A 25,047-nucleotide genomic window follows, 5' to 3' on the forward strand; every position below is an offset into this window, starting at 1 on the left:
TCATCAGTCAGTCTGAAGCCTGTCGTCTGAGCATGCTCAGAGCGTTAGCAGCCCAGACTCGAGCTGGTCCAAAGTCAGGCTGAGGCGTCCTCGCGTCCACACAGAGGTCAGCGCCACCATCTGCTCGTGCCGATCTTTCATCGTAAACTGATCGGGGCAAACGCGACGAAGAGCTCTGATGTACGTAAAGATCTGCTGGTTTCACACCTTCATCATCCTCAGAAACCAGGAAGCCAACGCCTCACCTGCTGAAGCTCACAGCTTCATCATCATCATCAGGCAACTCAGGCTGATCCACACCGTCACCGCTTAGCAACGGTCATCGTCAGTGTTCAGGTAAACAACTGCTCACCTGCACAAGCAACAACACCTCAGAGGTCAAAGGTCGTTCCTCCCCGATTCCTCTTTAGTTTTACTTTACAGCCTGTAAGAGGCAGAGGTCACGCCTGTTATGACATCACTGATCAAGTCAGCTGTTCATGGCAGCCAATCATCCGTGAGATCTCAAGTGTCTTGCTGCTCTGCCCTTTTTTACTGAATGACCCGTCCGTGATGTCACCAGCGTCGTCCTCAGAGCTCCCCCCGTGTAACGTGTTGGTCTCTCTTGGCAGATGTTTGTCCTACATCAGCCGCCGTAGGGTCGGAACACAGATCCAGCACCAAGAGACAAGTACCGCCTACTGACCAGAATTTTGGGAAACGGCACCCCCTCCGCCCAGTCCTGGAGCGCCGCCCAGCAGTCATTGGTCCCGATGTTCCTGCAGACACCTCCCAGTATGTTCGCTGGTTCCCAGAGTAATCAGCATCACACCTCTGTGATACTTAAACTTTTCACAGAAACAAAGGAAGAGTCAGTTTCAGCTTTATTTCTTTATTTTCTGTAAAACACGGTGAACCTCCAGCCGCTGCGCTTTAAAAACACCTCTGGGTTCAAAACGTTTTCATATGTACAACACTCAACGTTCCCTGGTTATGACAATAAAAATCTCAATAGAAACAAACTTTATTATTCAAATATGAAGCGACAGACGCAGAGCGCTCAGCTGTTCTTGTTTTGTTTTTTTTAACTCTGGAGTCTAAAAAACATGAAAAAAAAACTATAAACATTAATGAGAGAAATTAATATCATACATCAATAAAAAATATGAAAAAATATGAAATATGGCCTTTAACTGATCCCTAATCCACACACAGGTCAGCAGCGCCCTCTACTGGCAGAGACTGGAACTGCAGGTTAACTCTGCACATTTATTGCATAACAAGAAAACAGTCTCTCTCACACTCACACACACACACACACACACACACACACACACACTCACACACACACACACACACTCACAGGTGAATTCTGGGATTTCTTCCTCAGTTTTGAACTTTTTGACCTACTGAACGTCGCATGAAAGGAAAAAACAAACACAACATTAAACAGGAAGTAAAACACGATTTTGTTCCGGGATCGCCGCACGAAGCTTCTCCGTCCGTTTGATCGAACGCGTTTTGGTTTTATTCTAACAGAAGAAGAAAAAAGAAACGCTGCTGCTGAACACAAACGCGTCGTCGATTCCACCAAAGAAACTTTTATTAAAATATTTAATATTTTTATTTGTATTCATGGTGCGAACGGCGACACGGGCGAAGGAAACGAAAGAAGGAAGGAAGGACGGACGGAGGATTGACTTTTTGTGGCGTAACGTTAACGTGTCACATGATCAAAGCTTCATCTATAAACACTAAAGTCACCTCTGAGCTTTTCTTTAAAACCTTTTTTTCTGCCTCTGTGACGGCTGACGTCACTTCGGCACAGACGTCCTTATATGGTCATCTGCTCCCAGCATGCAGGTGCTGCCCCTCTGCAGGCTTCCAAAAGCTGACCAATCAGGCCTTAGCATTTGGAGTGAGAGTGGAGGTCAGATTATCCAGAACTTTTCAGCCTGGAACAGGAAGTGCTTTTCAAAATTAGTCATTTATACATTCTTAAATGAAAACTAGAAGAAGAAATGTTTAAGAATTAAACCTGTGAAACGTGTCTGATTATATTTGTAATATTCTCTCAGATTCAAAAAGTAGAAAAAAGCATTTTAATAAAATTACGACTTTAATCTCAGAAAATATTCGAGCTTTTTAATCTTTCTGTACCTGCGGTGGTCCTGACACAGGCGCCGCCGCGGCCCGAGGGTGCCGCTGCGCCTCCTCCAGGAGGAGGTGCAAAGATCACACGTCCAGACTCGTGTGCAGCACTTTGACTTCTCGGGTTTTTCATGACGTGACCTGATTGGCTGACGCCTGTGATGACGTGAAGTGCGGTGCATTTTTATTGGCTGCTCTATGGCAGCCTGTCAATGTGAACATATTGATCAGATCAGGTGGCGATCACAGGGGATCAATGAGCTGATCAGGTATTGATCGACGGAGCGAACGCTGAAGACGAAGCTGACCTCTCGTCTCGGGTCACTGAGCTTGAAGGGCGAGGTCAATCGATCAATGACTGGAGCGGCTGCTGATGGCCGGGCTGAGGTGGGAGGAGCTTGTCTGCAGGTCCTCAGAGATCAGCTTTATTTCGTTTTTCCCGTCCTCGACTGTGACCTTTATCTTGTGAGCGACCTGCAGGGGGCAGCAGATACACCTGAGCCTCCAGTCCCACTGCTCTTCCTCACCTTCATCGCCTCCCGACCTCCTGAAAACCAGCGAGGCTGCTCTGAAGCTCCTCCCCCAACACTCTTGCTTTGGATTCAAGGTTTCCCAAAACCTTCCAGGCTGGAACAGGAAGGATTTGGGGATTATGCTTTAATCGTTCGGTGTGGTTCCTACGGCAGCCCGTCAGGGCCATGATAGAATATTTTATCTTTAAATATAAAACACATTTATCCTTTCAGGATTATAAATTATTTTTTCTAATAAACGTCATCATTAACGAGGCTCTAATAATCTATTTGTTTATTTTGGTTATGATGTGGAATTTTCAGATTAAAGCAGCAAACGAGGAAACATTTAAATATAATTTTCCTCGTAAATGTACGACTTTTATATTTGTTTTTTGCTCCTCGTGAAACTTCTGTAAATTTAAATTCATTCAAACATTTTCAGAATAAAATCAAATCTGTTTAAAACAGAGAGATATTTTGCAGTCGTGCAGCTTCCTGTCAGGCTCTGATTGATCAGAATCACATGTATTGATAACGCGCTCTTACATTTGTTTTAAGGCGGGGCCGGGACTCTGCTGGGACCTCGCCGTCCTGGGTGAGCGCATCGCGACGAAGGCGTCGAAGACGAGCTTCCGACATTCAAGCAGTCAGGCGGACGTGCGGGCTGATCTCACAACGGCGCTGGCGAGCTAAACGTTTTCTTCTTAAATATGATTTTTATATCTGATTTATTTACAAAAATAAAAACTTTATACTCGAGTTCATAAAAACACACGAGGAGGAAGGCTCGCGCTCCTCTTTGAAAAGCATCACTTTGGGTTCAAAGGTCAGCTGACGATCTGCAGGCGGCGGGAATGTGGATGTAACAGACAGACGTCAGCTGGTCAAAGGTGCCGTCGATGCTCCGCCTTCAGATCAGCTGACACTCACACAGAGAAGCCAAAGAGCGAGCAGATCGTGTGATGACATGGGACGCGTCGACTCACAGCGCCGAAGCGGGACATCTCTGACCTACAGGTGACGCCAAGGTGGGTGTGTCCATTCTTCATGAACAGACTTCGTGCAGCCACGGCAGTTCTCCAGCTGAGGGGCGTGTTCTCCTGACGAGCCTCGGCGGGAGAAAACGAAGCGCCCCGTGTGACCACGGCAACGCTCAGCTGCTGTAGGTCGACGCTCGTGTCCAGTCAGAGGCAAGGTAAAGGTGGGCGGGTCCGAGCACGCTCACACGTCAAAATGAGTTCTGCACAAAAGATCAGAGCAGCCCGAGCAGAAGCAGCACGCAGGGTCAGAGGTCGGGGGACAGAAGTCAGAGGACAAAGGTCAGGGGTCATGGCTAAGTTCCTGTTAAAGTAGCTGTCAGAGCAGAAAGTGGCTTCCACACCGCTCTCACGCCTCCGCTCCTGTGGCGTGACGCCATCATGGCGGCCGGGTGTGGGCGGGGAGTGGTCAGAAAGCTGCAGCAGGTTTCTGACTTCAAGCAAGCGAGAGCGTTTTCAGTTTAAGTGCCATTGACAGTGAGGCTCCGCCTCCTTCAGTTTACCCCTCCCCCAACACAGATCTCAGCTCCTTCATTGACGAAGGCGCATTCTTCCAAAGCTCGCTCTACAGACCGGCTGTGGGGGAGCGACAGAAGGGCGGAGTCCTCTCCAGCTCCAGGTGCGGGTGCCGTTCCCGGAGCGTCGGAGGCGTCACTTGAGCCGGTCGGAGCGGAAGGAGTCCTCCACGGCCGGGTCGGCCAGCATCAGGTTGCCCTCCAGCATGTCCAGGGACAGCGGGTCCATCCGGAGCTGGTCGTCCAGCGAGAAGGAGTCCATCTCGAAGCCGGGAACGTTGGACAGCGCGCTGGCGATCTCTTTGGACAGGCCCGTCGGAGAGTCACCTGCAGACGGAGGGGGAGGGGTTTAGAGGCGTGCAGGAGAAACAAACAGAAAACACAACGCTTGGCTCGCGTCTCACTGACCTGTGAGGATGATGTTGGGCACGTTATGTCGTCCGTCGCCGCCGCTGAAGTTCTGGTTCTGATTGTTGAGGAGCTGCTGGTCGCCGAGGTCCTGCAGGTCTAGCGCCCCCTGGCTGTTGGAGGGGAACTGGTTCTTGTCTGCGCTGCAGCTCAGACCGCTGTGGTTCAGGGACAGCACGTCGGCCTGGGTCTCTGTGGCGAACTGCAGCGGGAAGAGAAAGCTGAGGTCACGTGACTCGACCGAGACGCCGCGCGGAACTGAGATGGGCTGTCACGGCGCAGGAGGGTCATCCTCAAAATCAACAAAACCTGAGGAAGTATGAACTTTAACTTCTTTAACCAACCACGCTACAGAATACAGACGAAACTCCTCCCACTTTTGGGAAAACTACCCTCCACCTGAGCTCCACAGCCAATCATCTGCCTCCATCTCCTTCTGTCCCACCCACCCTCTGCACCTCCTCCTCTTCTCCATCTTCATCCTCCACCCTCCCTCCTCTGCACATGCTCAGACGATCTCAGCCCCTCTTACAAACACCCTGCAGTTGTACTGACAACCAATCAGCTCCTTCTATTCAAACATGTGACGTCACTCCGTCTTTACCTGCTGCTCAGATCTGCCAGTGAGCTGCAGGCTCAGGTAGGGGTCGTCCAGCAGAGAGCTGAGCAATGCATCCTGGGAAAAAGACAACAAAAAGACAAAGTGATTAAATCCAGTTTCAGCCGAGGACGTAAAACACAGACACGCACACACAGACACACACACACACACACACGCACACACACACACACAGACACACAGACACACGCACACACACACAGACACACGCACACAGACACAGGCACACAGACACAGACACACACGCACACACACACACGCACACAGAGACACACGCACACAGACACGCACACACAGAGCCATCTTTAACATGTTCGCAGGTGTGTTGAGTTTTAATCTAATGTTTGGTGTCGGCCTCGTTGGTCACATGACTCTCAGCGTCCTCACTAGCGCGTTGACGTGTTTACGCCCTCTGCCTCCTCCAGGACGGCCCGGGTCTGGCGTCTGTCCCGGGAACGCCACTGTCGCTCAGCAGACAAACTTTCAGAGCAGAAATCCTTCGCTGACGCTAAACTACGAGATAAACGCTCAGAGCGCCGCTCCTGATTGGCTTATTTGCCTTTGTCGTAACCACACTCCTGCTGCAGTCACATCCCAGGAGTCACAGCCAGGTGCCTCCGGCATGTTTCACATCCTGGAGGCCGGAGCAGCAACACACTGAGCGAGCAATGGTCTCTTTCACGCCCCTCAGCGTTACCTCAAACCAGGTGGAGGTGACTCCTCCCCCTGTGACCTGGGTTAGGGTCACAGGCGCTCGTTTAACAGACGTCGCCGTCGAAATACAGACGGAGCATCCTCCTCCCGGCTGAGAGCCCGCTCCACAGGTCTCCGCAGGTAGAGCGTCAGAGGGGGCGGTGATGGCCTCCAACTGCTCCTCAGAACCAGGAAGTGCAGTTGACCTCGTGAGGTCACAAACTGCTGCAAAAAAACTTCAAGATGGAAACGCGTCTGCGTGCTCTGAAAGTGTTCACGGTGTGGCGGTAACACGTCTTTGATGAAGTCATGCTGAAGAGTAATCAGCTGATCCAGGTGGGAGGACCTCACCTCTGACCCCGACACAGACGAGTTTATCTGCCGTGTGAACAACGACGACATCATCACGTGGGACACGCTCGCCAGCATCCGCCGCAAACACGCAGCGAAACCACAACAACGCCGTCAGCGAAATCCAATCAAACGTTTCCACGACTCGAACAATCAGAACTGCTCGTGCATGGGCGCCGCGACCTGAGCGTCAGCAGAATGAAGCATTACGCTGCAGTGACAGCGGCCGGCTCCGCCTACTTTAAGGCAAGTGTGTGTTTAACTTGAGCTTTGGCGGCAGAGGTCACTCACGTTGTAGATGTCGGCGGGGAGGCTGTGGCCGGCATGCTGCTGGTGCTGATGGAGGCCCTGTTTGGCGTGGCACAGCGAGGACGAGGACGAGGTCTGGATGCACTGCTCCGGCATGCCCTCGCTCTTCACGGGGGGCGCCGCGCTCATCTGCGGTCCCATCGGCCTCGGCTGCTGCGAGGAAACATGGCGGTGAGCGCCAGAGCTAACGGGGGGGGAACTTTACAATCAGGACTGAATTTGGGGACGTACCACTCCGAAGTGCTGCTGCAGGTGCTGGTTCCGCATGTTCTGCAGGTGGAGCTGCTGCTGGCTGCTGGGCCGTGGCTGCTGGAGGCGCAGCGGCGGCTGGTGGTGGTGCTGAGGCAGCGGCGTTTGCTGCGCGCCGGGCTGGTGCTGGTGGGACTGGCTGAGCGGGTACGGAGGCAGCCGCTGATCCAGAGGAAGCCTGCTGGTGTCCAACGGGACGCCCTGTGGAGGGAGGCGGGACGTTAACCCCGGGAAACTCAGTTAAACTGCATCACTTCCTGTGTGTATCGATTTTGAACAGGTGATCGCTTACCTGTGTGATAGAGGACAGGGTGGGCGAGATGGTCGGGGAGAACTGTTTGGAGTGATGCCGCCGTGAGTCGCCGCCCAGCGGCAGGATGAGCGGAGACAGCTGGACGCGGCGGCGCGGCGACGTGCTCAGCTGCGGCGGCGGCTGGCCCTGCCCACTCATAAGTGGCGAGTAGGAGGAGGAGCAGGAGCCAGAGCCGCCCACGCCGCTGCTGTAACCAGGGTTACCGCTGGACGCAGACTGGAGGGAGGAGTTACTGAGGGACGAGTGCAGCGATTGGCTGCTGAGGGAGGATGGCAGTGACGGCGAGGAGCTCAGGGACGACTGCAGCGAGGGGTTGCTGAGCGACGAGTGCAGGGAGGCGGAGCTAAGAGAGTTGGAGAAGGAGTGGCTGCTGAGTGATGACTGGATGTTGGGGTTGCTTAGCGATGACTGCAGGGAGGGGTTACTGAGCGTGCTCTGTAACGATGCCAGGAGTCCTGAAAGACACAAGAACAACAACGTTAACACCGAGCACTCGATCAGCTGATCGCACCTCGCCATCTACCTGCTCCGTCCCAGGAGGTCGCAGCAGGTGTAAACACCCCCCTCCACCAACAGGCTGCAGTTCCTGTCTGACCTCGTTTACAATAAAAACGCGTTCCCTCGTCCACCTGGTCCGCAGCCCGTCAGAGCACGATGATGCAGACGGTAACCTGAGGTCGCGCTCTCAGCCACTTCCTGCCTGAGGTCGCCTCACAGACGATTCAACATTTTCCGACGCCGCTTCCTCCCTCGACAAAAATCCTCCTCTCGGGTTAAATTTAGCTCTCGCGCTCGCCCACGGACTTCCTCTGCCGACTCTGACAGTAGAGCTCAAAGGACGAGCCGCTCGCTGTCAGAAAGCAGGAAGAGCGGCCTCTGCTGCGGGGACTCCACCCTCTGGTTCTCCACCCTAAACTCTCATCCTCCTACGGCAGCTTCAGTCTTCCTGATTCTCCCGGACCTTCTCACGTTTCAGCAGCTAACAGCACGACCTGTCTGACTCGCCGTCGCAGACATTACTCTGAAACACGGGACCACGGACTCACTTCCTGTACCGTCTGCGGTCCCGCCGAGTCACCGCTGCCCCAAACAGCCTCTCGAGAAACATATGGAGACTCGGATCTCCGACCCGGAGCAGCTCGTCTCGTCTCCAGCACCGCAGTAATTTGTAGCCAATAGATTTCGCGATGTTAGTCGCCACGTTAAAAACCCGCCGCCGAGTCTCGTCTCTCGTCCCCTGAACGCGTTTTTCCATCAGTCCGCTCTGCGGCTGCAACGATTCATCGAGTCATTTGAATAATTAGATTATAAAAACATTCTCGATGCAGTTCTTCGTTTAATGTAGCGCCACCATGTGTTCAACGACGTAAACACGAGTCATTTCCCTCTAAAAACTCAGGTCGAGGAAACAGCAGCTGTTCCTGGGATCACTGTGAAAACCTTTACTGGGAAAAGCGAGCTGGAGCAACCGATCAACAAACTCTGCAGCAGCTCCGCCCACCGCCATTTGTTTCACGCAGAAGTTAGTCTGATACTGGCCGACCGCGGCCGTCCTATTACGCGTGGAAGCGAAAAGGGGTGTGTCTAAAGGAGGGCGTGGGGTGTACGAGACCCTATCAAGGCTTTTGTAACATTTTTCAGATTGAAAGTGAAATAATGTTAAATGTTGTTTATTTAAAAGCTTTTTTCACAAACCAACACAAACACACACGAGGCACCGACCTGAGGGTCGTCAGGCTGAATTATTATTTATATTAATTAACATCTGCAGCATCGTGACGTTGTTCTCAGCAGCACAAAAACTGGGGTTTAAAAAATGTTTATAAATGTAATCCTAGTATAGCGTGAATACAATCGGGGGTTTAGTTTATGTTGTGTGCGGTAAAACATCGCAATTTTTAAAACCAATGTTCGTTCTGACAGACCTGTGCTTTTTCTCGTTTGAATAAGAAAAGTATTTATCCGATTACTTGGTTAATCGATAGATTACTCGATTACTAAAATAATCGATAGCTGCAGCCCTTTTCTGCTCTCACCTAAACGGATTTCACACCCGTCAATCATTTCACTGCTAACACGACAGGCTGCAGTTCAACACATCACAAAACGTGTGCGGTTACAAAAAGACGTTAAACACCTGTAGCCACGCACAAACTCACAGGTCACAGCTTCACTTACCTGGTGGGTGCTGGAAGCTGCCGTTTCCTCCTTGCGCGTTGGCGGCGTTGATCCCCAGCTGGGTGAGGGTGGAGGCCAGGTTCCCCGTGCTGCTGCCACCACTCAAAGAGGACGACCCCGGGAAACCCGGCTCGTCCTGGTCCAGTGGCGTGGGCAGTGGCGAGGGGAAGTGGAGGCTGGAGAGGTCAGGCAGCGAGCCGCCGGTGTTCAGCGCCGAGGGGACACCGTGAGCCGGCGTGGACGGCTGCTCCGGGGAAGTGAAGATACTGACAGGAAACAGAACAAGGTCAGAGGGATGCACATCACAGCTTTACCTGTCTCCAGGTAACGGTTAAACCAGACCATTCTTAACGAATCAGGCTAAAGCATCACTCAGACTGACAGAGTGGCTAACAGGAGCTACAAATGTAATAATAATAATAATAATAATAATAATAATAATAATAATAATAATAATGCGTTTTATTTGAGGCGCCTTTCAGAAACCCAAGGTCACCTTACAAAGAACAACATTAATAAAAGGAGCAATAGTCATAAAATACATAAAATAAGTTAAAAAGCAAAACAGAGCTTGACAACAGATAAAATCAGCATTAAAGCGAATAAACCAGTTTGAACAGACGTGTTTGGAGCTGTGACTTAAATGCAGGAAGAGAGTTTATATTTCTGATGGCAGGAGGAAGAGAGGGTGAGGGGAGCCGAGGAGCAGAGCTGAAGGCTCTGCTCCCCACAGTGATGAGACGTGAGGACGGAACAGGAAGATGAAGAGCAGATGATCAGAGAGGGCGGGAAACAGTGGTGATGTGGAGCAGGTCACACAAACAGGAAGGAGCAGATTTATGGATACACTTGTATGTGAAGAAGTAAGATTTTAAAGTTTATCCTTCTATCAACCAGTGAAGCTGCTGAAGAACTGTTGTAATATGAGCTTTTGACAGAGTGCAAGTTATGACCCGAGCTGCAGAGTTTTGGAGAAGTTGGAGTTTATGAAGGAACCTTTTAAGGAGACCAAATAAGAGGGAACTGCAGTAATAAATACGTAATAAGACTGTGGACAAGGATGGCAGCAGCATGGGGAGGAAGGAAGGGGCGGAGTCGGTTAATATTACGTAAGTGGAAGTAAGCAGACCGGGTTATGTAATTAATGTGAGACTGGAATGAAAGAGTATTATCAAGTATGACACCCAAACTCTTAGTTTGGGAGAATTTTCAATGTTAATGGAAAAACTGTGGGATTTGGTTAAGACAGAGGCCGTACCAACAAGTAAAACTTCAGTTTAGTTTAAGAAAATTGGAGGCGAACCAGGATCTGATCTCAATAAGACCGTTTGAGAGGGAGGAAGGTGGGAGGGATGAATTGGGTTTAGAGGAAATGTAAAGCTGGGTGTCATCGACATAACAGTGAAAATTTATATTATATTTTCAGAATATATGACCAAGAGGGAGCGTGTAAATAATGAAAACAGAGAACGGCTAACAGAAGCTTTTTGGGACTTACTTGATGCCGGGAACTTCGCAGGACTTTGGCCGGGATGACAACAATGGCAGCTGGGAAAGAAAAATCCCGAATAACAGAAACGACTCAGAAGCATCAAACACAAAATCACTGAGTCAACTTTAGAAGAAGCTCAAAACACAAAACTTAAAATGTCAACATGTTTCTAAAACAGACCCTGCAGCAGCTGTGTGTCAGGATGATAATGAGATTTTGACTCATTTAACTTCCATAAACTAGTGAGAAATGTCCTTCACATACTCTCAGGACATTTATGGAGATTGGAAGGAGAAATTAATTTACAAACCGGATTCCAAAAAAGTTGGGACACTAAACAAATTGTGAATAAAAACTGAATGCAATGATGTGGAGATGGCAAATGTCAATATTCCATTCAGAATAGAACGTAGGTGACAGATCAAAAGTTTAATCCGAGAAAATGTATCATTTTAAAGGAAAAATATGTTGATTCAAAATTTCACGGTGTCAACAAATCCCAAAAAAGTTGGGACAAGTAGCAATAAGAGGCTGGAAAAAGTAAATTTGAGCATAACGAAGAGCTGGAAGACCAATTAACACTAATTAGGTTAATTGGCAACATGATTGGGTATAAAAAGAGCTTCTCAGAGTGGCAGTGTCTCTCAGAAGCCAAGATGGGTAGAGGATCACCAATTCCCACAATGTTGCGCAGAAAGATAGTGGAGCAATATCAGAAAGGTGTTACCCAGCGAAAAATTGCAAAGACTTTGCAGTTATCACCATCAACTGTGCATAACATCATCCGAAGATTCAGAGAATCTGGAACAATCTCTGTGCGTAAGGGTCAAGGGCGTAAACCCATACTGGACGCCCGTGATCTCCGGGCCCTTAAAAGACACTGCACCACAAACAGGAATGCTACTGTAAAGGAAATCACAGAATGGGCTCAGGAATACTTCCAGAAACCATTGTCAGTGAACACAATGCACCGTGCCATCCGCCGTTGCCAGCTGAAACTCTACAGTGCAAAGAAGAAGCCATTTCTAAGCAAGATCCACAAGCACAGGCGTTTCCACTGGGCCTGGGATCGTGTAAACTGGAGTGTGGCAAAATGGAAGACTGTTCTGTGGTCAGACGAGTCACGATTCCAAGTTCTTTTTGGAAATGTGGGACGCCATGTCATCCGGACCAAAGAGGACAAGGACAACCCAAGTTGTTATCAACGCTCAGTTCAGAAGGCTGCGTCTCTGATGGTATGGGGTTGCATGAGTGCGTGTGGCATGGGCAGCTTGCATGTCTGGAAAGGCACCATCAATGCAGAAAAATATATTCAGGTTCTAGAACCGTCATCTCTTTCAGAGAAGACCCTGCATTTTCCAACAAGATAATGCCAGACCACATTCTGCATCAATCACAACATCATGGCTGCGTAGGAGAAGGATCCGGGTACTGAAATGGCCAGTCTGCAGGCCAGATCTTTCACCTATAGAGAACATTTGGCGCATCATAAAGAGGAAGGTGCGACAAAGAAGGCCCAAGACGATTGCACAGTTAGAGGCCTGTATTAGACACGAATGGGAGAGCATTCCTATTGCTAAACTTGAGAAACTGGTCTCCTCGGTCCCCAGACGTCTGTTGAGTGTTGTAAGAAGAAGGGGGGATGCCACACAGTGGTGAAAATGGCCTTGTCCCAACTTTTTTGGGATTTGTTGACACCATGGCATTTTGCATCACCATATTTTTCCCTTCAGATAATAGATTTTCTCAGTTTCAACTTTTGTTCCGTGATTTATGTTCTATTCTGAATAAAATATTGACATTTGCCATCTCCACATCATTGCATTCAGTTTTTATTCATAATTTGTTTAGTGTCCCAACTTTTTTGGAATCCGGTTTGTAAATGTGACTATTTAATGTAAGGGTGAAACAGGCAGATGGTGTTTCTGTGGGTTTTACCTTCTTGGTGTCCCAGGGTTTCATCAGCTTCCCCTCGTCCAACATGTTCTCCTCGATGGGAGGGACAGGATACGGAAACACTGAGGGACATAAAACACCGTGACTCACTCGCACATGGAGAGGAGGGCTGTGACGCTTTAATGTGAAAAGCTCAAAGAGGGAAAAGCTGGCGTCCTTCATGCATTTGTCATTGTTGTACAAACATACAGCACGAGATGATCCTACTAGCTGCACGTTCCTTTGAAACTATGTTGCCTTTGATAACTGTACAGCATCCTTCTCATGTTTGCGCTCTACAGTCTCTTATTGTTCTGCACTTTTGTAAAGATGCTAATCTGCCCGACAACAAACAATATTTTATTCTACTGACATCCACAGTCATTCATCAGTGACAGAGGAAGTTTGACCTTTGGACGTAGGATAAATGTGCGTTACTCACTTCTTCTGCCCTCGCCGTCGCTCTGACCTGCAGCATCACGCACACACACGCGCGCACACACACACACACACACACACACACACACAGTGGTGATTACAAACATGCTGAATCACAGAAACGTGTCGGCTCAGGGCGTCGCCGTTACAATCAAAGCTGGATTTAAAGGTTTTCCTGTAATTATTAAAAAAGGATAAACCTGCTCAACAGTTTCACTTTCCAACATGTTTGCAGCTTCGCGCCCTGAACGCCGTCTTTCGCGTCTCTGATAACGCACGCCTGCGCCTGTTCGAATCTGACTGACGCAGCGGTTGGCTTGTTGCGTTCGCTTTCACTCACCACCGATTCTGGCGTTCTGAAGGGCGAGCGTGGGTCCGCCGGTGCTGAACGGGTCTCCAGAGGGCGGGTTCATCACACTGGTGTGGAGCGCTGAGTCGGAGTTGGTCCTGAGGGGCGAGAGACAAAGACAGAGTTAAAGTGGGAGAGAGAGAGAGGAGCAAAAGCTTGGAGGAGGTGAAGGTTAGCGAGGGTGAAACAAAGAGATGAGGAGACGCCAAAGAAACGCTCTTTCGAGTATGGAGAGCCAAAAATGCCAAAATGAAAAGAAACGACTCAAAAATAAATGAATTTGCCTTTAAAAACCAACAAAACACGAAAAAATAAACATTTTTAAACATTAATTAATTTACTTTTCTGTTTTATCTGTTTTTACTGATCCTCAGCTGTTAGTCGTGTCAGAGTGTAAAAAACATAATAACATAGTAATAACAATAATGATTATTTTGGTCTTTACAGTGCTGATTAATCATTAACTAATAATCATTAGCATGTATCGCGTCTCTCCTCGCGACCCGACGTTTGGATGTTTTCTTTCAGGTTTTAAAATTCGTCCTGGACGAGCAGCTAAACTCCGACGCCGTCCGTTTTCTGTGTTTTACTGCTCGCTCATCGACCTTTGACCTTTCACTCTGATTTGCTGCCTTGGAGTAAACACCCGACCTTCAGGATCATCTGCAGATCGACTTCCAGATGTTTCCACGGGGGTGAAGGTCATGTGATCTCTTGTCTTCCTGCATTTGTGCTTCTGTATGCAAATGAAGGCGGAGTCATTCTGATCCATTTACTTGGGCCTGATGTTTAACCGACACAGGAAGTAAAAACGTCTAACAGGTAATAAGAGGAAATATTGGAGTGTTTAATGTGATTTTGGCACTTTTGGCTCTCCGTAGGAGGCTCGCTCTGACTGCAAACAGCTGCACAACATGACCTCTGACCTGTGACAGCAGCTGCTGCACCCGAGCTCAGAGGTTTTCATGAGCTGCTCGGGCCGAGCGATGAAGGAAGGAAGAAAGCTTCAATGTCTGAAGCATCGAAAAGATCTAATTCTTCTAAAAGTCCACTCTGAAGGTTACAGCTGCAGGAAGGAAGAAGAGGAGGAAGAAGTGAAGGTAGGAGGAGGAAGAGGAGGATGAGGAGGGTTCACCTGTTGAGTGCAGTGGTGGGGAGACGAAACAACTGGCTTTTATCCCCGGGGAAGTTTCCAGACCAATTCCTTTATGATCGACAAAAACAAAAGTTATTTTGGTCTGACGAGCAGGAAGCAGCGACAAAAAGTCAAAGGGTGACGAAGAGGAGTAGGAGGAGGAGGCTCAGAGACAAACAAGCCAAGCAGAGAGGGAGGCTCTGCGGCCTCGAGCTGCCGGGTCCTGCTGTATGGTGGCCCTGAGCTGCCAAACAAACCTGAGCGGTCGAATTCTGTTCGTTTGTTTGTGACGGCAGGATGAAGATCGAGCGTCGAGCTTCTCCCACTTTTCACGTGTCGTGGTTTTCGCTCCCTGTGGCGGCGGGGAGGGGCGGAGAGCTCAGCTGGAGGCATTTTGGACCTCCTCCGATCAGCTGATGTTTCTGCACATCGTGACATTTAACCGCCCCGCCCACGCACCCTTCCTGATTTGTTGTGGTTTTCTCTGAGTGCGTTTTCGCCTCGGGGGCCACCGTAGTTTGTGCTCAGACCTCCAACCTGACCACGCCGCTCTGCTCCTACAAAGGAGGTGGAGCGAGTGCAGGCCGACCTGAAACCAGTCAGTGGCAGAAACCTGCGGGGGCAGAGCTTCATAGGACGCCTGGAGGTCGGAAGCCGGCCTCCCTCTGAAGGAAACGCAGACAGAAGGCAGGAAGCAGCGGAAGAAGCCAAGAAGAAAGAACCAAAGATTCCAGAAGAAGAAGAAGAAGAGCAGGAGGAACACAGAGGTCTGGTTTGGAGACGCCGGCTGGAATCGGCTCCTCTCAGACAGCGCGAGGACCGCGGGACCCTCTGAAGCCTCAGAGTCACCTCGCCGTCACTGCAGCGGGGAGGCGAGTCTTCCTCGAGCGCTGAGGCGACACGGGTTAAACGCCCATCACGATCACAGAACATCTGTGTACAGATGTTATTCACGGGTCAGACTGCAGCAGGTCTCTTCTTCACAGCCGGAGGCGGAGCTTCATCTCCTCCTTCGGTTTCTGATCTCAGAGGAGCGTCGTGGTTTTACTGCAGTGACGCTGAGGCTTCAGGAAGGAACAGCAAGCAGGAGCGAAACGAAAGAAACAGACCTGCCGACAGACACACGGACACACAGACAGCGGGGAGAGCAGGGGGCGGGGTTAACAGACAGCACCTTCTCCAGCTGGGGTCGGGCGGCGGCGACAGGTAGGCGGGGCTGTACGGGGAGCTGTCCATCTGAGGAAGCAGCGGGTTAAGGAAAGCACAGAGCTTCATCAGTTTCAGTTTCAGGAGGAGCTAAACGAGCTTCAGATGGCGCCGACACCACGCTGACCTGCTGCACAGCTGAAACAGCGAACGTCCACCTGTAGAAACTCACCTGTGTCGTTTCTCGGGTGCTAAATCAGCTCATCGGGTTTGAATGACCCCGCCCTGTTAGGACACGTTAACCCCGACAGCCCGATGTCGTTTTTTTCTTTAAACTTATTTGTACGTTTTCTGATTCATCATCGGGGTTTCTGCGGCGTTCGAGGCTGCAGGACGTGAGCGGAGGAGGATGAACTCTGAACTCTCGCCCTCGCAGGGAACGCTCAGTGCAAGCTGAAGAACTCAGAGCTTCACCACAACTTCTTACTCAAACCAAGGTCAAAGGTCGCACTTCTGTCAGACGGGAGGAGCTCCAAGCGTCGAGATGAGCGTGCCTCCCCGACTTGTTTCGCTCTCGTTTCTCTGAGCAGCTTTTTCACTGCTGCTGTGACACAAACTGAACGATTCCAACGTGATCGCTCTGAGTTTCTTAGATAAAAGTTCCTCGCAGTGGCTCTCAGCATCAGCCCCGCCCCCTCGCCCCATCGACACCGAGTCTGCAGAGGACGACTGAGAAAGAGCGCGACAAAAACGACCCGTCCAATAAAACATCAACATCTGTGAGCTCGCTGCCCGACGCCTTTCCTGCACTTCCTGTCTCCTTCTGTTATCCTAAAAAGCTGAAACACCGGCTTCATGATGCATCACAGCGACCACCGAGGAGAAGGAGTGCACCACCGCTGGATTTTACCGCCACGCCGAAATCTCTAAACGCTCGCTGTCAGCTGACACGCCATCCTCCGTCACCACAAACACACACACTGATTTATTCCACACTCCATCCTGGAGCTGCTGCTGCAGATTTTTGTTCACCCGCTGCTGAAAATAGTTCCCAGCAATCAAAGTGCAGCTCTGAGAGGTTTCACAGTCTTTACAGGAAGTAAACAGACAGACAGGAAGTCAGGAGCACAGGAACAATCTGGAATAAGACATGGAGCCTCGCGTAAACTGAAGGATACTTTGCGATATGGTCGGACCGGCGAGACGAAGCGGCGGTCCCTCTGCACTCGCTCCACCAGCCCGTGATGCCGCGTCGCCCGGCTGGACTCCAGAGTGGATGGGAAGGAGCCCTGAGGAGGACGGGAGGGGGGGGGACGACAGAGAGGGGAGGAATGAGAGAGGGGGACAGAGTCAGCATGATTTCCACACCTGTAAATATTGAGGAAACAGGAAGCCTCACGCACTTCAAAATAAAAGCCCATAATCCTGTGACCTGATCAGGATTACTCATTTATCATATACTATTGATTAGTTCATTCACTGACACATGTTGCAGTTATTGAAACAGCATTTGTCTGATCTTCGAGTATAATTCAAATAAACTGAACAAAGATGAGGCGGTGAGGTCAGCCTGTAGGGACCAACGGCTGTTTGTAAAGTAAAGCTCGTCTCCCGGGGCGACCGCGGTCCCAGAGTTCACCGCACAACCCCAGGGAAGGACTCGAGAGCCCCGAGCAGGCGAGACCTTCGGAGATCAGAGGATCAGCAGCTGCAGGAGGGCGTTAACGAGCCACACAACAGAGACCCCGCTGGATCAGGGGGCGGAGCTTCTGCAGGCTACCTGTGTCTGTTTGGGTCGCTCTGATGCAGATCAGATCCTTTAATGTGGGATCAGCCGTCTGCATCAGACCCACAGGAGGAAACTCAAACACCTGAGAGACGTTCTGTCCACGCTCAGCTCCACTGCAGCAGAGGAGGAGGAGCCACAAACAGCGCCATTACAGACCGAGTGTGATGGAAACACTGATGAGTCAGATATGACTCGGCTTTCTAACTCCTGCTGCTCACATCTGATTGGAGCTCACAGCAGAGACCCGGTGCCTGATTGAATCCAGAAAAAAAGGAGAGAAAACACTGAACCAATCGTCTTCCTCGTCACAAAATAATCAGTAAACACTGACGGTGAAGGCAGAGCGACGTTTCCTCACATTTCTTTTTTCAGGAAGGAAAAAAACATTAAAAATATAAATGAGGAGAGTAAAGAGATACGATCAGGACCAAAGATTCAAACCAAAAGAGAAACTAAGCGGATGAGAGGCGAGGACAGAGACCGTCTGTGGCTTTGATCACATCTGCCACACGCAAACCACCGAAAGCATCAGACCGCCTTAAATGTTCTGCAGGAGTCCCACAGGGCTCCATCCTCAGCCCACCTTTATTTCCACCTTATATCGATCACTCCAATGCTCAAACGTAGGCAGTAACGTTTACACAAAATAGGCGTCTTTATCATGCCAGCAGAGATCGCCCGATACTCTGACGCTCGCTGACCTGCACCTACGACATAAGAAGGAAAGAAACAGGAAGTGACTTCAGGGTGAAAGAGCAGTAGCGGTCGATTACCTGGAAGTCCTGAGGGGTCCTGCCGATCTGGTTCACGTTTGGTAATGAGCCACCATAGTACGGCCCCTGACTCCTGGCAAGGCGGAGCTTCTGGGCTTGGAGCTGTGAAAGAAAAACACCATCAATCAATCAGATCAAATACATGAGATGACCACAGCCTCGGCAAGCCTCGGCGAGCCGTAACTCACCGACCGTGCTTCCCCATACAGACTCAAACACTAGATTATCCACATGAAAGATTCAACTTGTGCTAAAAAGCTTATGCCTAATATGATGGCCTCAGGTTTTATTTTGGAAGTTTCTAGCCCGGCCCTTTCCTGTCTGCGGACTGTGGCGGGTCGCGGTTGGGCTCTGGAGGGTCCCACAGACCAGAGCCAGGACCGCAAGTGGCACAACGTCGAGGAGGGGGCGGCCTCTGCAGATGAAGCTGATGATGTCATTCCAAAGACCTGCACAGAAACCATCAGCAGCTCAGCGCGCTCGCACGGCGCCATCAGAGCCTACTGTGACGCCACGAGGCTGTCATCTGTTCCCCACTTCTGAACTTACTCATCACAACAGACAATTTCCTTTTTTGTCCGTGAAGTTTGGGGAATTCAGAGACAACAGGCCCGAACCACACATCTGTTCCCGTCTTAGGACTCTGCCCGCCGCTGCCATCGTCTCCATGGTGAGAGGAGGCAGGCCTCTGAAAATAAACTCAGACTTCCTGTGCCGAGCACAGAGCAGCAGCTCAGCTGGAAGAACACAAACTGGACTGAAAAGCTTTCCCTCCATAATGAGATGACCTCCCTCACAAAGACACCGCCCAGCTCCAGCTCCACCCTCAGGCTCTGAAGGACCTCCTCGCTGCCCGAGACGTCGTCTCTGCCGAGGCTGACCAGGATCACGACCCATCTCCATCGCTTCAGGCTGCAGGCGCCGTACACGCTGCGGTATACATCAGCGCAGAGACGGCGTGACCAGCATGAGCTCGTCTGTCTGCCTCTCAGTCAGGACAAAATGTTTTTAACCCCTGCAGCGCACGGCAGGAGGCCACGCCCACAAAAACTACCTTAAGTAACACCCAAACAAAAGCTCCGACAGCCGGTTCGTGCGACTATTTACTCATCATACTGTCACAGAATGAGAGTTTCATATTCAGAAATGCAACTTTTTAAGGAACTAAAGCTGATTTACTGTAATTCTGAACCCAAAATTTGGAAAACTGCTTATTTTATAATTAAAGATGGCTCCCCGTCGCTAATGAAAACACTTCCAGAGAACTTGAGGCAGTGTAATCACAGCAAACTGTTAGCTCAGAAATATTCCATCCATGTGTTTGTGGACGCCTGAGCTGACTGAACGGGTCCAACATGGACCCATTTTATTTTGTAAGAATCCTCCTCTATGCTGACGACGCCGTCCTGTGTCCACGTGACGCTCCGCCTGTAGTGTGAGAACGCCGACTCTGCTCTGCCGAGTTTCAGACTGCTGATGAGCTTCATGATCTGAAAAGCCCACGGGGGGGTTATCATCCTTACATCTTCGTCTGCCCTGCCACAGATCTACATTTATTTGAAGAATACATCCTGCTCTGATTTTGATCCCAAGAAAACGCTTGAAAGCCGACATCCTTCCTGTGAGAGCGTGACGGTGATTTACTGCACATACAATCACCTCCTCGCAGCCCTGAGTCAGTGACCCGTACACGTTTCCTTACAAACTGACTCATCGCTGAACTCTTTGGCAGTCGTTTGGTTACAGCTTCAAATGGCTGCTTTTCAACAAGCCCTGAGTTTGGGCATTTTTCCTACTTCAGATATGGAAGACTTTGCAGAAACAGAGTCATATGGATGGCGATCAAAAAGCAGTGGGGCCGTTCCTCTTCAGAGGCTGCTGGGAGCGTCTATGTAGCCTGCTGTCCTTTGGAGGCGTCGCCCTCTGAAGCCCTGAAAGCAGCGAACTCACCAAACTGGAGACGTCTTCGGGAACATCTCCGCGCTGTGGCTTCAGTTCATTAAACACCTGAAACACACTCAGAGATACAAACTCAGGTCTATGGGGGAAACCTGAATGTCCATCACCTGCTCTCAGATCAGATAAGCTCAGCCTCGTTTCCTCTCACAAGACCTTCAAACTGTCGACGAGCTGCAATCTAAAGAAGAAAAACCACGCTACGTGTTGTGGCCTGCAGACACAGGAAGTGCCTCCATAAACTCAGTCTGTTTCTGCTGCACCAAGGTGTTCTTACCTGGCCTCGCTCAGAAATAAAAGCAGTGAAGTGAAACAGGAGGCACAGCATGTCAGACGGCAGGTTTACCCACCTCTAAACAACCAACACCAGCACCGTTGACCGGCAGAGAGCGAGCACCAAACACTATTCATGTTCAGGGTTCGATTATTCTGCATTCATTCATGTCACAGGCAGAAAAAACATTTACAGCACCCGTCTGACTGAAACCCGTCCATCCTTACAGAGGAGCTAAAGAGGAGCAACTAGCTGCTGCCCACTGATTAACTCATCAGCAGCAGGTATGAGCAGTGTTGCAGCACTCAGGTGTGCTGACAGGATGCCACAATCTTCCCAGGAGTGAACATCCCAACACATTCATCCTGAAAAACCCACAGATCTCAGACTCTACAGGCCTCATTTAGAAGGTTAAAGGTCACGACAGCCAGCTGAGGTTTGTAAAGCTGCAGCAGACTTCAGCAACAGACGAGAGTAAAGTGCACAGCAGCAAACGGCTCACTGTGAGCGCCGTGGAGGAGGGATGACGATCCGAGTGGACCGTGAACTCCCCTGTACATCAGAGTATTCCAGAGTCAGAGTGAGGCCGTGTGTCCCGCAGCTGAAGCTCGGACCAATCGGCAGGACGGTGATCCGAGCGCAGACGGAGCTGCTGCAGCGGTCCAGAGTGCCGAGCTCCGAGAGCTGTGCGTAAACGAATGGTGCAAACTTCAATGAGCTGAAGCAACGCTGTGAAGAAGAGTGGAGCCAAACTCCTCCTCAGAGATCTGACAGGCTGATAAAGTCACACAGGAACCGTCACTGCTGAGGGAGGATCTACGAGCTGCTGAATCATGGGGTGGACTCCGTTTGTCTCACACTGCAGAGGGTCCAGTGAGATCCTCCTTCTTCACATGACTGTATGAGTTCAGAGAGAGCTCGATCATGTCCTCGGGTTAAACTCCTGGATCTGCTCCAGACCTGCAGGTTTCTACCTGACTGAGCAGCTCTGACACGATTCACCTGTCAGTGAGGTCAAGCCAATAATGATGCAGATCATGAAACCAGAGGGTCAGACCATCAAACCTGAGGATATTTTCTGTTTTATCACGCTTTCATAATCCCTGGAGGCCAAAATCTTTACAGAAGACCTAAACAATCAGTCCGGATCCACAGTGCCCGACTAAATCCATCTGAGCTACACAGAACCAGCACAGAATTTCAACAGAGAGGGGAAGAAGACTGTCTGACCTGCAGCAGCGTCCAGAGCAACTCACAGCTTCCAGACAGGAAGAACAGAGCAGCTGAACGTTCAGAATAAGAGTGTGCGAGTATAAAGATGCCTCCACAGCCCACCACGTTCATAAACAGTGAGCTGAGCCTTTTCTCATTCACTCGTGTATGAAATAAACACGTTTATGAAGGATGTGACTGGATGTCAGCCTGAAGCATTCGTGTTTCTGTTCAGCCGTCGGGCCCACAGCTCTTTGGTTTGAGTCCAGGAGAAGCTACCGTGGTCCATACGCAAGTCCCAGCAGCCACCTTCAGGCATCTCCTGAACTACCTTTAATTTTGTGGTCTATGTGCAGAATCACTGTCACATCTGATGTAAAACTAAAAAAAAAAAAATAAAGGTTTATTTTGAAGCCTTTATTTCAAAATAAAGGTTTGCTGACTTTGACCCAAAATAAGTCTTGAAGGATGAACTTTTACCGCTGTGTGATTATTTCAGTGCCACGGCTCTCTGTGTGTTCTAATAAAATTACACAAACGCACCTAAAAAACTCCAAACCCCACTGCAGCATCACGGGCTGGACTCACACAACAAAAACACCAGCTTCATCTAAGCATAACCCACAGCAGGTAGACCGGGATCAGTGAAGTCACAGCTTCAGAAACACACACCTTTAAACTTGTAAAAATTTGTCAGAAATGACCTCAAACCATCAAAAATAAACTGACAGCCAGACTCCCACATTTTCCCACGACAGTAAACACACCAGCAGAGACCACCTGCCTTCACACGCCGACCCTCTCACCTGAGGGCGTGTTTCAGATCACAGTGACACCCACACATCACCAATGACAGGGTGACATTAACACATCCGAACCAATCGCCCACCCTGACATTAAAACGGCGCCGCCAGGCCAGAGTCCGTGTAAAGTATGCACGATTTAAGGTAATCTTTCCCGGACAGGGTGGACAAAGATAAAATCACCACGTCAGATCTGTAAAACGCACATATTTGTTCCACAAGTCAAAGAAACAAATCAAAAATAAAATCAGACTATTTTCCTTAGGAGACACAAAACACGAGTAAGCAAAGCCTGTCAATGGCTGACATAAACGCCGAAGTTGCCAAAGGGACTAAATAAACACCCCGAATTAATTAAGTCGAAGGTGTTGGATATGTGTGTGTGACGTGAGGTGACGCCGCGTTAAAATATCCGGTTTTTGGCCGGAGTTCTGCGGGGCACTGCGGGGCTGACAGCGACGTTCACGTAACATAGTAAACAAGACAAGTTAGCCGCGTTAGCTTCGAGCGCTAACGATGTATCGGAAATGAAGAGCAGCGCGTCCCGGAGAGCACAAACACCCAACAAAACCCACACACTGCGTCCCCACGAGGTGATCGCCGCTAAAACTGCGCCAAATCTCAGCAAAGCGCCGCGCAGAGACACCGCACAGCGCTTTCCCGGAGCCCGACGAGCCCGGACAAGGCCTCGCTTCCTCCGGCAGCTCTCCTCCTCCTGCCGCCGCCTCTCACTCACCCTGGTCGAAGTGATGTCCATCATGACCTCCTGGAAGGCGGCCGTCTCCTCGGCCTGCCGCTGGGTGTGCAGTGCTATCTTCTCGCTGAACTTTCGCGGGTTGGACGCCCCGGAGCCGGCGCCCGAGGCGGGTCCGGGTCCACAGCCGCCTGAGCCCGTCGCAGACATCTTCACCGAGCGGACGGGACGAGCTGACGTAGTGGAACGATTTCAGAGAGGGGCGGGGTGAAGAGGGATCACTCCGCCGCTTTTTCTGAGCACCAAAACCAGCAGCGAGTCTGCGCCGAAAGCCCGCAGCGGGACCAGCCGAAACTCGGCCGAAAACACCCCGCCGGGGAGCCGAGTTCAGAGCCGCCGGAAGACCGGGACCGGGTTCACAGCCCGGAGCTGACGAGGCAGCAGCTCTGTTGTTGGTTTTTCTTTTAATTGTTTTTTCAATCCTGAACAAACAAGAAAGCATATTCAGTCTTTTTGTGTTCATCTTCCTAATAATTAAAAATATTTACAAAATCAAAATTAATGTAATTGATTTAAATAATCGAACCTACTTCTGTCCTCTTCAATTCAAAGTTGTATTAAAAAGTGTGGGTGGGGGGGGGGGGGGAGAGAGAGGTCACGTGGACAGAGTTCAGCGTTTCTTCGTGGGGAGTGAAACCTCTGGCTCACAGACCAGCTAAGATGGCTCGGCTGAGGTGTGTTGGCGCCCCATGCCGGCAGAGTTCAGCCGCTGCAGGCTGAACGGCTCCTGCTCCTCCATTTCCCCCAGCTGCAGAGATTAGAGGTCAAAGGTCAAGGTGGGGATCCTCTTCTTCCTCACTGTGTGAGTATGAAGTTAATCCGATTCTGTGGAAGACAGAGTGCAGAAGAAGAAACCTTCAGACCACCTGTAGTTCAGTCGTGTCTCCTCGTTTTTGAGTCTTCACTGTGATTTAGGGTCAAAGTTCATGAACCTGACATCTCTTCATTTGGTCCGTTACTTTTATTTTCTCTTTTTATCGTCAGCAGCGGGTTTCCTGTTTTATTTCTGATGTAACGATGAGGTCAGCCGATCACTTTGGCCTTTTCATTGTTTGCCAATAAAGTTTTGTTGTAAACGCGCTCTGTGACTGCTGCTCTCAGCTGTGTCAGGGCTGGCCCAGCACCTTCACGCACGTCCTTAGATTCAGCTCCTGTCACGTTTGCGGTGATTGTGTTCAGCTGCGATCGCTCTGCAGGTGCACTGATGAGGTCACACAGGTGTGGCTGTGTTGCTGAACTGTTGTGTTTGTGGTTCATCAGTGAAACTGTGACATGAACGAGGTGATCACCAGTGATGGGAATAACGGCGTTACAAGTAACGGCGTTACTTTTTTCAGTAACGAGTAATCTAACTAATTACTATTTCTATCGTTACAACACCGTTACAGTTACTAACAAGAAAATGCGGTCCGTTACTATTTTTCAACAAACAGACGGTTGACGCTGTGTTCAGCTTACCGCATCTTATATCAGCTGCAGGAAGTAGCTGTAAGTAATCTGGACGCTACAGCTTTAAGCAGCTGCGCGCTCCCGCGGACGGCAATCACGATCACTGTCTAGAACAACACCTGGAGCTAAGGGGGCAAAACAATCACATGAGTGCTGCTGTTTGACTGAGGAAGAATAAAGTAGTCGTGGTAAGCCAATCACATGACCACTTAAAGACAAAGCAAC

At 50.1% G+C, this 25,047-nt stretch overlaps 1 protein-coding gene across 3 annotated transcripts; it reads right to left on the reverse strand.

Annotated features, from left to right (window-relative positions):
* Positions 1–855: 855 nt before the first annotated feature.
* LOC134635749 (CREB-regulated transcription coactivator 2) lies at positions 856–23,604 on the reverse strand. Of its 3 annotated transcripts, none has more exons than XM_063485262.1 (16): positions 23,356–23,604; positions 18,375–18,476; positions 16,991–17,101; positions 15,841–15,902; positions 14,667–14,735; positions 13,523–13,629; positions 13,187–13,213; positions 12,748–12,827; positions 10,816–10,865; positions 9,318–9,583; positions 7,119–7,594; positions 6,809–7,027; positions 6,560–6,727; positions 5,210–5,281; positions 4,606–4,807; positions 856–4,524 (listed from the first exon to the last, which is right to left on the reverse strand). In XM_063485262.1, the coding sequence occupies exons 1-16, from the start codon at positions 23,521–23,523 to the stop codon at positions 4,334–4,336; spliced, it is 2,370 nt and encodes a 789-aa protein (XP_063341332.1). In that variant the 5' UTR covers positions 23,524–23,604; the 3' UTR covers positions 856–4,333. The 3 variants fall into 3 exon arrangements, with proteins under 3 accessions (XP_063341332.1, XP_063341331.1, XP_063341333.1); XM_063485261.1 differs by having other exon boundaries at positions 6,560–6,730; positions 23,356–23,602; XM_063485263.1 differs by lacking the exon at positions 14,667–14,735 and having other exon boundaries at positions 6,560–6,730; positions 23,356–23,601.
* Positions 23,605–25,047: the final 1,443 nt, after the last annotated feature.

Source organism: Pelmatolapia mariae, linkage group LG10_11, assembly GCF_036321145.2.
Source record: "Pelmatolapia mariae isolate MD_Pm_ZW linkage group LG10_11, Pm_UMD_F_2, whole genome shotgun sequence".
In the NCBI taxonomy this organism is placed as follows: domain Eukaryota; kingdom Metazoa; phylum Chordata; class Actinopteri; order Cichliformes; family Cichlidae; genus Pelmatolapia; species Pelmatolapia mariae.